Consider the following 13275-nt stretch of genomic DNA (forward strand, 5'->3'; position numbering starts at 1 on the left):
CCGAAAGACCAACTAGATAAGCTAGTGGCCTTTAAATACACAAGGATCTATGTTCATCTGTCCACCGCAGACTTAGTCAATGTAAATAACAATCCATATCACTCTTTTGGCCCGCATGCCAAGTAAAAAAATAATCACCAAAGGGCGAGTTCAGTGGTGACTAAACCTACGACAAATTCGACTATCCATTTTGTTTGTTCGTTTTGGACACATCCGATCACAGTTAACTTGAAACACAGTTTCTTGGTCAATCACTCTTAAATGGGTTCAGGACGCAACAGGTCTCCTTCCAGGAGGCAGAGTTTCCTGACATCACGCCGAAAGCGCTTTGCACTAGCTGTACGTACAACAACTTGTCTGACATTTCCCTTTGAATCTGGAAAGACTTCCTCAACCAAACCTAGTGGCCAACGGCCTCGTGGTGACCCTTCGTCTACAATTAAGACAAGGTCTCCTACTGCTAAATTCCGTTTGGGGTAAAGCCACTTCTGCCTCTCTTGAAGCGTGGGAATGTATTCTTTGATCCACCTTGCCCAAAACATGTCCGCTATAGTTTGAGCTTGTTTCCACCTCTCACTGGGCTTAGGGTTGTGCACCACTGGTACATCACCTGCAGGGCCACATGGGTTCCTATAGCATAGAAGCAAAGTGTTAGGCGTTAGAGCGGAGGGGTCTCGATGGTCATCACACTGACGGGTGAGAGGGCGATCGTTCACTATTTTCTCCGTCTCGCAACTAACAGTGAGTAAAGTCTCATCTTCAACCAAACGATTCCCAATAAGAGCATTCAAGTGCTTTCTGACAGATCTGATCATGCGTTCCCACACACCACCTGTGTGACTGGCGCTTGGGGGAGAGAAGTGCCAATCGATGCCTTTAGCCCTCATTTGATCTCTGATTCTCTCTTGGTTCCAAGCTTGCAAGGCTTGTTTGACTTCAACTTCAGCACCCTTGAAGTTTGTACCATTATCACTAGATAGTTCTCTTGGGGGGCCCCGTCTGCTTAGAAATCGGCACACTGCTTGAATGAACGAATCCGTTGAAAGGTCCTAGGAGATCTCAATGTGCATTGCCCTGATGGCTAGGCAAGTGAATATGCAGCCATAGCGCTTTGCAGTGCCTCGTCTCCATTTCACCTTCAAGGGACCAAAATAATCTATGCCAACAGATGAGAATGGTGGCATTCCTGGAGTCACCCGAGCCGCAGGAAGTGGAGCCATGATCTGGGTTCCAGGGTTTTGGTTCCGACGACGGCATGGTATGCATCCACTGACAATCCGCTTTACTGTGCTTGGCCCTTTGATGATCCAATACTGTTGGCGGACAGCAGCCAAGGTTTGATTAGTTCCAGAATGACCGCTTGATTCATGCAGATGACGTACAATAAGCCTTGTTACGTGATGGTCTGATGGCAGAATTGCAGGGTTCTTCACCTCGCCGCTCAATGGTGTGTTTTCCAGGCGACCACCAACCCTAACAACGCCCCTTTCCACAAATGGATTCAGCTTGGCCAACTGGTTTGCACTCCTTTTAGTGAATGGATCAAGCATACAACAATCCCTTTGGACCAACCTAACAATTTCTTCCGATGCATCAACGATTTCTTTGACCTCCAACGGCCCCCTGCTCAACGAAGTTTGACGATGAGAGGACTTCCTCGACTGAAACAGCAAATACTTCTTGAACCTCAACAACCACGCTACCGACTTCTGCAACTTGTACCAACATGAGGGTTGGTTGATAAGACGACTAAGAGTTTCCGGGAGTTTCCCATCAGAGACAACTATGGCACCAACCCGAGCAGTTCCTTTCTTTACCTCTGCGTCTGTTTCTTCAACCTCAGGTAAATCGGATGGTTGTTCTGGCCACTTACGTTCTTCTTCCCATAGAAACTGAGGTCCTCTGAACCAGAAGCGCATCTGTTGCCGGCCCCGATTGGTCCCTAATTCATGGATGCCTCTGGATGCCAGATCAGCAGGATTCAGGTGCGTTGGTACATGCCTCCACTGGGACGGTGTTGTGGAATCATGAATCAGCTGCAATCTATTGGCTACAAAGGTCTGGAACCTCCTTGTAGTATTCCTCAAGTATCGTAGCACAACTGTGGAATCCGTCCACAGCACAACATCGTTGAGGGGTAACTGCAATTCTTCGCGAAGTTGTTTGTCAACCTTTACAGCCAAAGTGGCTGCAGTCAGTTCCAGCCTTGGTACAGTGACTGTTTTCAGTGGGGCCACCCTGGACTTCCCCATGACCAAGCTACAGTGGATACGATCCTCAACGTCTGTGAATCGTAAATATGATGCAGTCCCATATCCACTCACAGAGGCGTCCGCAAAGTGGTGAAGCTCGATGCTCTTAATACCTTTGAATTCTACTGGTTTGTAACACCTGGGTATCTTGACAGAAGGCAACACATGAAAGCTACTCTCCCAAGCTTTCCATGGTTTTAACACTTGTTCTGGGAGTTCCTCATCCCAGCCATGACCAAGACGACAAAGTTCTTGAAGAATAAGTTTAGCTGGTAATGCCATAGGTGCAGCCAAGCCAAGGGGGTCATAGACTGAAGCAACATATGATAAGATCCCCCTCCTGGTCTCTGCTTTAACCGTGCCACCTCCAAATCCAAAACTGTCTTCCTCCACATTCCACTCAACTCCTAGGGCTCTTTCTGTTGGTAGCCTTTCCAAGTTTAGGTCCACTGTGGATGCTCGTTCACTGGTAGGTACATGATGCATGACGCTCTTCTCATTAGAGACCCACTTAGTCAGTCGAAAGCCACCACGAGCCAATAACACAGGGAGCTCATCAACAAGTTTGACCGCTTCCTCCTTCGTGGCAAGAGACTTAAGACAATCATCCACATAAAAATTGTTGCGGACAGTCTCCATAGTGTTCTTGCTGAAGTCCCCTAGGTTGTCTTCAGCCGTCTTTCTAAGAGCATATGAGCAACAACTCGGAGATGATGTTGCTCCAAAGAGATGAACAACCATTTGGTGGTCGACTGGCTCCTGGTCGATGTCCCCTGCTGGCCACCACAGGAACCGTAAGGCTTCGCAATCCTCAGGTTTAACTTTAACCTGGTGAAACATTTTCTCGACGTCCGCCATCAGGGCAACTCTTTCTTCCCGGAACCTTAGCAGTACTCCGACGAGTGAGTTTGTGAAGTCTGGGCCCTGTAGGAGCTGATCATTTAAAGATGTGTTCTGAAACTTCGCCGCACAGTCAAACACGATCCTGACCTTTCCCGCCTTTTGGGAATGTACAACAGGGTCGTGTGGTAAATACCAAACAGGAACATGGTCACTATAAACTGGCTCATCTGTGGTAATCCTCCTGGCATGGCCCTTAGCAAGGTAGTCTCCCATAGTTTCTTTGTAGCTTTCAAGGAGCTTAGGATCCCTTTTCAGCCGCCTTTTTAACAATTGTAGTCTCCTTTCTGCCATGGACCTGTTGTTTGGTAAGTATGGGGTGTCGCATTTCCAGGGAAGCGCAATCTCATAATGGCCACCCACCATTTTCACAGAGCTGTCCATAATAGATCTGGCTCGACGATCCTCTACAGAAAGGCACTCCTTCAAGTCAGCTGTACATTCACTGAAATCCGCATTGTAGAGGCGTTCTAGCTGAAGCTGGATTGGATCCATGCCCTTCACCGACTCAGTGCAGCCCAGTGACTGGTCAACGTGGATGAAATTCACATGGGCACCTTCATCCCTCCTTCCCTTCAGTGGTCCCATAACAGTCCATCCTAGTAACGTTCGCACTGCATGCGGTTGGCCAATTTTCCCAGTGCGTACTTCAAGAGGGCACAAAGCTTCCGGCACATCACTTCCGATCAGAATAGTTACTTTCTTGTCTACAAGATCTGCAATGTCAATGTTTCTAAGATGTGGCCAGTCCATTACATCCTTGTTTGTCGGAATGCTTCTCTCTGTAACCGGTAATGTTTCTGTAGTCCAGACCTTCTCTAAGCGCACTCCCTTCCCTGTAGCAACACCAACTACGTCGAGGCATAGCTGTTGGCCTTCTTTACGTTGAGTTCCCGAGACTGTAGACAATGTGAACTCTACTGGTGTACAGTCTGCCTCTAGCTCTTTAGCTAAACTACTCAGGCACATGGTGGTGTTCGAGCCGCTGTCCAGAAAGGCGTAAGTTTCAATGATGCGATTGCTGTATGGTGAACTGACTTTTACAGGAACCACTTGGAGTCCAACACGACCACAGCTTGAAGCCGCATTACTTGTTGCACTTACACTGGTAGCATCATTGTGAGGACAGCCTCCAGGAGAAGGGGTTTGAACCTGAGAAGCACTCCTCGAGTTAAGCTCTGAACTGTTTGCGTTGTTTTGAACTGGATCAGATGAATGTAACAAAGGATGATGTCTCCTTTGGCAACGTTCAACCCCACACATCCTTGCAACCCGGCATTTCTTTACAAAGTGTCCTGGGCTGAGACATGAACTGCACACCCTCTTCTCATCCACGAGGTCCTGTCGCTGACGGAGTGTCAATTCTCTGAACTTGTGGCAACGCTCGAGATGATGGCTGCCCAAACAAAGGACACATTTAAAGGGTTTCCTCTCATTGCTGCCCTGCGGGAGGTCGCTGCCAAGCATGGCTAAGGTCATGCCATGGTTGGAGAGGCCAGTTTTGCCCTTGGATGATGATTTGAAGCCTCTAGACGACTCCAACTTTGGGTTAACTATTTGGCCAAAGTAGGTGTTGGCTACAGCAGCACGGCTTTGTACAAACTCTGTAAGGTGGGAGAATGTTGGTGTGATCTGAGATTCATACAACTGATTGGCCTTCTCTGCCCATTTTGCCCTGAGATGAATTGGAAGGCGGGCCACAATCTTTCCCAGGGTATCCATTGAGTTTAGATTACTTGTGTGTCCTAACTGGGTAGACCCAAGGAGGCATGTTTCCATGTCACGAGCCAGCTGGGACAATACTTCCGGATCAGAACTTCGAATCGGAGGCCCACTGACTACCTTTTCTAGGAATGCCCTAGTCACTACATGGGTTCGGCCAAAGTTCCTCTGTAAAATCTCCTTCGCACGTTTGTAACCTTCTTCAGGGCGCATCATAATACAGTGTTCAATAGCTTCCCGTGCCTTTCCTCTGCAATACTGAACGAGGTAGCTTAGGCGATCCGCATCATTTTCCTCCTTACTTTCCACATTCACCTCAAAGTTTCGCATAAACAAAGGGAAGATATGGGGTTCGCCACTGAAGCTCATGTATTCTCTCTGAGGCATACGAAGACCCCGCACCACTTCGTCCATTGTGTTTTGCTGTCTTTCCAACAGACTCTGTAATTGCTGAGCACTGCTCGGAACTGTTGAGTGTTCACATGCCTCGTTCTGGTATAAGCTTGGTAAAGGACCCTCTTGTGTTCTTGATTCTGTTTGTTTCAACTCTGTGCATTCTCTCTGGGGGAGGAAATGAGCACCTACTCCATTCATAGTGTCCCCTTGTCTCCCTGACAGATTCCTCAATTGCTGACTACCTAACATTGTTGATTGGTGGCCTGTCTTGTCCTGATGCATGCTGGGAAGGGGTTCTGTTGGCGTTACAGACTCTGAACTCCCGCTTTCACTCATCCCTAAGTTTTCTTCGAGCCGTCGTAACTCTTCCTGTTGGCGTTTTATTTCCTGTTTTTTGCGCATAATTTCCCGTTCTTGGATGGCACGATTCATTTCAATTTCCAATTTCTCCCTGGCTTCCTTCATACGCTTATCCAGAGCCGCCCTTTCGGCCAGTTCTTGCTCCTCAAGAGCCCGCAATCGCTTGGACCATTCTGACTCGTCAAGGTTACGTTTACTTTCCTCTCCGCTCGCGGGCGTCTGGTAACGAAAGCTTGCTTCGCTATCTACTGAGCTATGCAAAGTCCCGCGGGCAGGATCGGGCTTGCCCGAGAACGTGTTAGCGTAATTTCGCGGTACAAATGTCGGCGCTAAAGGAGTTAATTGTTGACCATACGGATTCTGAACAGAAGAAACACCACTCGAAGTTTCCTGTCGTACTGAAACACTTGAAATCTGTTGTAGTGGAGAAGGTTGAGAAACGGAAACTGCCGCTCGAACTGTTGTACCACTCGAAGTTTCGGCTAATTCCGACTTCTGACCGTTGTCGACGTTAGGAGGAGAGTTTTCTGGAGAAGGATGCATGTTTATATTCTGTTCTACGGGCGTCTCTTTAGAATAAACCACATCTTGAGACATTCCTTCGGCCACAGTAAGCTCGTGATCATCTGACGCATGATAATCGTCATCCTGTGAATCTTCAAGTTCAGCTTGATGTTGTGGCGTTGATTTCTTCGCTCTCTTGGAATTTGTCGGAGACTTCTTCGCTTTAATCTTTCCTTTCTTCGTCATCTCGATGTATGAGAACTGTATAAGCTCCAATTAGCTTATTGAACAGAAGATTTAATCTTTTACTGATGAGATACACACGAGTTTTATAAACATACACAAGCGCGCGGTTCTAAAATAAAAACAAAAATAGCGGTAACTAGAGTGATACCGAAACGAAATGAAGCTAAATAAACGAAATAAATGCAAATAAACAAAAATACAAGTTGTTTACCTCATACAGTAAGAGAATCCCGGTAAAAGAAGCAAAATGCACCGATAAATATAACCTCTGATATAAACTTTCCGATAGAGCACATGGCAAGTAAAAAAAAAAAAACAAAGGCGCTACTGAAGAATCATGGGAAAGCAGGCCCGCAATACTTGCAAAGTACGAATAGATCCTACAACGGGATTAACCAAAAGCTGACCGATATCTGGGCGGAAATCCACGATTGTATGTGATGGGCCAAAGTTAGCACCGGGGCCGCTTTTGGAAGATGTAGACTGAGACTTAAAACGAGTTCCCATTTTGCTTTTAGTGAGTGGATCCGCCTCAAAATATTCTACCACGTCCCAGCCATCCCGGTCAGCAATAGAAATAAGCTTATATCTGTTATCAAGGAGTGACATACCTTCGTTGGCAATCTTAGTGATGGCGTCATCCGCCCCAGCCCTCTCTAAAATCTGGTTGAACTTATCCTTGACGTCAGTGTTGAACTTGAACTGTTTCTTGTTACTCTTATATTTGAACTCGGGCTCCTCCTCCACAGACTTGCGTTTTAATGAGTCGAGCTGTTCTCTGACAACCTTGACCTCTTGCGTTTTCGTCTCCAAGGCCTTGAAGATTTCCTTCGTCCACGTTGGGGGCTCAGGGCTGCGAGAAGCCGAGCGACTTCTACGGTGCGAACGCTTGCGGACACTCCTTCGCGAAGGCGAAGCACTACGACCAGAACCGCTTGAAGCTGCAACATGTGAGCGAGAACTACGACGGCCTGAACTTCAATGTTCTCTTGACCTGGACGGCCGGACAACAGGGACTTCAATGTCCGGGTTGACTCTCAAAGCATGAGAACGAACTGAAGCAGGGCGACCACGACGGCCCCGCACCATATGGACGAGATAGGAAGAACGAGCTAAGAATTTAACTGTCCGCTTGTAAAAATCCACAATGAAACTTGTTTACTGTTCAGCGAATATATACTTGCTAGTTTACATATCAGACTTTTTTCCCATAATCTCACGCCGGCACTTAAAACACACTGCCGACAAATGCACTTGTGCTTGGGAATTCAAGAAACCATTTATCTTTTGTTTCATTACGCTTCGCTACACTCAGGCAAAGATAAATGAACAATTGACTGGAAAACAGACTTTGATTTCTGGACCTGAAAAGGTTCGCACAGTTTTCACACCTCGTTAAAGCGAATGTCAACACTATCGTTCACGTTGTTTCTGCTGGACGCGTAATTGGGATTTCCACATTATGTCGCCTTTAGCCATTTTTTACCTGATGTCGTTAAACACTCTTTTTAACATATTGTCTGTTCTTTTTATGATTTTTTAAATTTCTTTTCTTGAACTCGTTAATGTTGTATCTAACAAACGAGTGAAAAAAAGAATTTTTGGAAAATCCAACAACTTTTCGTTTACAGTTCCCTTAAGGAGGGCAACAACAAAAAAAAAAAACTTTTCTGAATAGACGCTTTGCATAATTATGACCTGTTACTTCCGGTCGCATGGAAGTGAGACTTAGGATGTATCGTCCACACGCGTCCACACAAAAATGGCGGATGCAAATGTGGCCCGACCTCACGTTGGAGGATTATTTGATGTTCTTGGTATCAATCTCAATCTTTCGAATTTAACGTCATACAGAGTAGATGAGCTAAAGTTGTGGTTCAAGTGCCGGGGGGACAGTCTGAAGAAATTACCTACAAAAGCTGCGTGTATACAAAGGTAAGAGCCGAATATCATTAACTGAGATTGAACAACAACATCCGTGGGCAAGAAAAGCTTTTTTAATCTGGTGAATTTGTCTCATGACCTCCGGATTGGCGAATACGTAAAAAATGGACGAACAGCAGTTGTTTTCAACCCACATGAGGAGCTTTCACAATCTTCATCGACGCATGAAAGTACGTCCAGACCTAACAAGGATGTTAGCGACTGTGATCATGATGAACATGATCTTCGAAGAGGTGAGCTTCTAGATACTGAAATCGTTCCTAGTGAATGAACTTAACGGCTTTTTTAATATTAGTTTGATTGTCGTTAATTTTTGTGATCAACCTGTTGGCCTTAAATTAGAATTTAACACCAAAATTAATTTGAAACTTTGATTTACATTGCTTTTAGTAATTGCTTTAACAAGCAACTGACCATTCGATCGCCAAAAGTAATGTCACTTCAATTTTGTAGGAAATTATTGGAAACCTTTCCCAGATAGCCAAATTCCCTGGACAAGAAGTCCAGAAGGACTACCTATTTTCACATTGAGAGAAATTGAAGCTTATTTCAGAGACTCTGGTAAAACTGGTAAACTGACCAAAAGAACTGAGTAATTACTGAATGAAAATTTTCATGATAACATTACCTGTTTCAACGAAGAAAAGTTTTTCTATGTGACAGCTATTTGTGGTGCAAGTTACAAAAAAGAAAATCATCAACTCAGTTTTGCCACTCTCAAATCTTCGTCAGATGTTAAATATGCATACTGTACTTCCAGAGCTGGCAAAGGTGGTTGGTGTAACCACATTTATGGCTTGATGAAAGTAATGGCCAAATTTTCATTGGAGAATTCAAAGTGTATTCCTGAACTTTTACCATGCACTTCAAGGCCATGTGGGTGGACTGTTCCACGAAAACGACAACAAAATGTAACTAAACCTTCTGCCATGGACACTACAGTCAGAAAGATTAAGCCAGACTCTAAAGGAATTTCTTGTAATTTGTTTGATGCAAGGGCTGAACACTTGAAGCAACTGGATTTCAATTCCATAAGACAATGTCAAACCAAGCTGGCTAAAGTCAATCACATGATACCTTTTGTGAATTCTGTGAGAGAGGAGACATGTTCATGCCAGTGACTTTGTCAATACAAAGTATGGTAAATTCTCATTGTTTTCGACACTGGCAAAGCAATGTCCCATGTATGGTGAAAGTTTCAAAGTTTATTGCTCCATTGATCCTGGGACAAGTCAAAGAGGTAGTCTAACTGACGTCTACTCTGACTATCCGTCCTTTCCGCACAGTTCAGTTCCAGTTTATTATGACATTTCCCAACATCAGCTGCGAGATGAAGAACTTCTTATTTATGATGACTTGGATTTGACACTCGCAGACTCTGTGTCCTTAGAAAAAGACACAAGAGAGCAAGCAAACTCTTCAATTTGGAAAGAGCATCGAAAACACAGAGTGACTGCCTCTCGAATCTATGATGTTTACAGCTGGAAAAGGGGTATGGAAAAGCATGCAGAAAATTTTGTTGCTGAGCCCTCAACCCCATCTGCATTTTTGCAGCGAAGATTTGATCATGGACACATGTACAAACCAATTGCTTGGAAAAAAATACCATGAGTACTTTGCCTCTGTTGAAGAGAATATTAAAGTTCTGTCTTGTGGCCTTGTAGTTAATGTTAACAACCCTTGGTTAGGGTGTTCTCCTTATTCAAAGATGATGTTCCCTGACATGGTGGGGATTGGAGAGTCAAAATGCCCTTATGAACAAAGAGACAGTGACCTTATGGATGTTGCAAAAGGCAACAGAAACTTTTACCTTGAGGCTGTGGGAAATAGCCTACATTTAAAACATGAACACCCCGTGGGGTGTTCAATATCAATGTCAATTGGCATTAACTGGAGCTGCTTTCAATGATTTCATTGTTTATACACACCAAAGTCTTTTTATTGAACGATTCACTTTCAATGAACAGTTCTGGGATGATGTTGTCAGGAAAGTGGGCAACAATTACTTTTCTTACATACTTCCTAAATTGGCTTGAAATTGAGTGAATGGAAAAAACAAATGACATTTAACCCCCCCCCCCCCCCCCAAGGAATCTTATTTCATGTTTACTACCATAAAGAATGAATAATAGTGTGCTCAAAAAATCAAGTTTGCCTGTCTTGAAGAAGGAAAACATGAGGTTTGGCCTGAACACCACCAAGTGCCTGATAAAAAAAGACAAATTCTGTTGCCCCCAAGCTTAAGCTTAGTTTGATAAGCATAGTTTGATGAATGCCAGCTATTCACTTTGTCCATGATAAATCAAGATATTCATGGGATGGATGTATAACTGTTAAAATCTGCTTTTCTGGCATTATACTATTTTTTTTTGTTCAAACTGGGGTACTCTTATTGGTGTACTCTCTATTATAGCTTTTGGACCTCTGCTTTCAACAAAACAGCAGTTGCCAAAAATATTTGTTAATGTACCCTGGTTGCTGATATTCATTCAGCTAAATGCTTCTTTATCACATTTGCATTGTTTACGCATGTTTTTAAAAGACATTGACATTGTAGGGAGATGACTATCCCACTGTTTAAAATAAAATCCCCATCACTTTCGCAGAACTTAGAGTCATGACTATCAAGCTAATCAATTATGGACCCTGTTCCAAATAACAACAGTTTACCCTGTTATGCACCTGTAAATGTTAACCCACTGGAGGTATAGGTGGGGGGTTTTACAGCATCGACCTACTCATGATGGGGACGTTTCACTGGGTCAGGGGACTTCTAACAAATTTTCAAAGAAGTTTTGTGATTCTTTTGAGCATCCACAAACACCCTCCAGGGGTGTCAGGACATTTGTAGTCTGAAATGTCAGCCGTCTCTTCCCCCTAAGGAGGAGGAGATGGCTGACATTTCAGACTAAGACATTTGAACTAAAACTCCTATTTAGCCCCCCCCCCCCCCCTCCCCAGATAGGTGCATTTTATCATTTCATCGAATCTTCATAGCTTGTATACAGCTATTTCAATTAACGTTGTCGGATCAAAATAAAGCTAAAAGACAAGACCGCAATGTTTTGTGGGATTATTTTTTATGAATAATTTCATCAAAATCATCCCTGCACGTGCAGGTCATTGTACTGCTAATTACAACCTATTGTTCTCTCCAGGCATGACTGATTTTGTTGAATTTATTCATAAAAATCCCACATAAACTTTCGGTCTTGTCTTTAAGGTTCATGCTTTGAACCGACAACATTAATTGAAATAGCTGTATTTCACGCAGATATAATAGGAAAGTGGAACAATGTCAAAAGAACAGCAACTGTCCATTTTTGATTAACTGATCCATGCAGTGACAGGGGAATTGTTCCATCAATTAGTCTAAACTTCTTGACCTTGTTGATAAACCGTTCCACATGAATCCTGTTTGATGCTATTTTCTGGTTAATAACAGTTTCAGTTGCTTCAAATTGGGGCCTTGATCCAAGAAAAATTGGCAAATTAAGTTTAACTCCAATCTTATCAGTAAGATCTCTGATATTAAATCCTTTGTCTGCCATGATTTCGTCACCATCATCAAACATTTTGGGGTCAAGAAGGCCACTTCTTTCTACTATTTCTCGGTCAGATAAGCTCCCATAATAAAGTTGTGACACAAATGAGACACTGCCCAAGGGAGTTACACCAACAAGGCTGTTATAGGTCTCTCTCCCCTTGTAATCAGAGTACATGTTACTCTTCAATTCAAGAGATGTTGCTGCTTCACAGTACAACTCAGTGCAGTCTATAATTACACGTGTCTTAGGGTAGCTGTCTCTGAAACTCTGTGGCATTGTTTTATTAATTTGCTTTCTTGTTGACCAAATTGGAATCGCAGTTAGTCGGAGGTACATGAAGTTTATCCAACTTACAAAAAGGCGGCTCACTGTGCTCTTGTCACAGCCAAACAACCAACCCAGATGCTCAGTGGTGAAACCCCTTCTCAGTCTCATCAAAGTGAGGAGAAATTGGAGTTCACTACTGAGACCACGTTTCCGTCCTTGGCCTGTTTCTGGGTGAGCATTCGGTGCTAATACCAACTTAACATTTTCTCCATTACTACTGGGGTTTAACATTGTGAAAACCGCTTGAAAAACTTCGTACTCTGGAAAGCCAGTGTAGTGTTGACATTGCTTGTCAGATTTGATAAGGTCCACAGAGACAATAGGAGAGTCATGTCTTTTACCGCTTAAGTACTTTATTTCGGCATTTAGACTACGGCTAGCGACAACGAGAGCATTAAAAGCGCTTTGAGTAGCTTTAGTTGCTAATACACGCAATGACTCTACACGGACAACGTTCTCCACCACATGCACGGACTCAGGGTTTAAGTTTCGTCTCACCTTTTTTGACGATAGTTTGTTTCGCTTTGCGGGTAATTTTCTTTTCTTTTCACTTTCGCTAGGCGACTGTTTCTATTTCAGTGGCACGGCTCCCTTCTGTAGGTTAACTCTGCTACCTCCCGGCACTCGCAGAAGATCGTGCTCTGCAAAGTGAGCACTGCAAACTCTTGTGGCATTCGTTATACGGAAACCATCTTTTCCGTCTTTTCACCCCATCCGATTCTCCCAAATGCTAATAGTTTCCTTATCTAAAGGAACACAGAAAAAACTAAAGCGCGTTCGGTTTCCAGATGCATCGTACATCCTGTTTGTACAGTTAAAAAACGAGCATTCATTTCCCTGGCTCTTCTTTCCGGCCGACGCCATCTTGAAACAAGATACATCCTAAGCCTCACTCTCATGCGACCGGAAGTAGAAAACCGAAATGATGGAAAGCGTCTATAGGGATGAGGGACTGGACTTCCCGGACAATTTTTAACACTTAACACTTAACACTTATATAGCGCTTATCCGCATGCGTTCTAAGCGCTTTACATCCATTGTATTACAGTATGACTTAGAAATATAAAAAGGTGTGT

At 43.9% G+C, this 13275-nt stretch overlaps 1 protein-coding gene and 1 long non-coding RNA gene across 2 annotated transcripts; one reads left to right on the forward strand and one right to left on the reverse strand.

Moving 5' to 3' along the window:
- Window positions 1-1049: 1049 nt before the first annotated feature.
- LOC146489283 (uncharacterized) lies at window positions 1050-6759 on the reverse strand. The gene is made up of 2 exons (XM_085109900.1): window positions 6592-6759; window positions 1050-6489 (listed from the first exon to the last, which is right to left on the reverse strand). Exon 2 carries the CDS (start codon window positions 6378-6380, stop codon window positions 1050-1052), a length of 5331 nt encoding a protein of 1776 aa, XP_084966026.1. The 5' UTR covers window positions 6381-6489; window positions 6592-6759.
- Window positions 6760-8060: 1301 nt separating this feature from the next.
- On the forward strand, window positions 8061-10173 carry LOC146489284 (uncharacterized). Its single transcript, XR_014865019.1, has 2 exons — window positions 8061-8557; window positions 8778-10173. It is a non-coding gene; the product is annotated as an uncharacterized LOC146489284 (long non-coding RNA).
- The last annotated feature ends 3102 nt before the right edge of the window (window positions 10174-13275 follow it).

The sequence above is a fragment of the Pavona decussata genome, unplaced genomic scaffold (genome assembly GCF_977016875.1).
Source record: "Pavona decussata unplaced genomic scaffold, jaPavDecu1.1 SCAFFOLD_6, whole genome shotgun sequence".
Classification (NCBI taxonomy): Eukaryota; Metazoa; Cnidaria; class Anthozoa; order Scleractinia; family Agariciidae; genus Pavona; species Pavona decussata.

Coding starts and splice junctions, on each gene's coding strand:
- LOC146489283 (XM_085109900.1), bottom strand. CDS start 6,380: ATGACGAAGAAAGGAAAGATTAAAGCGAAGAAGTCTCCGACAAATTCC.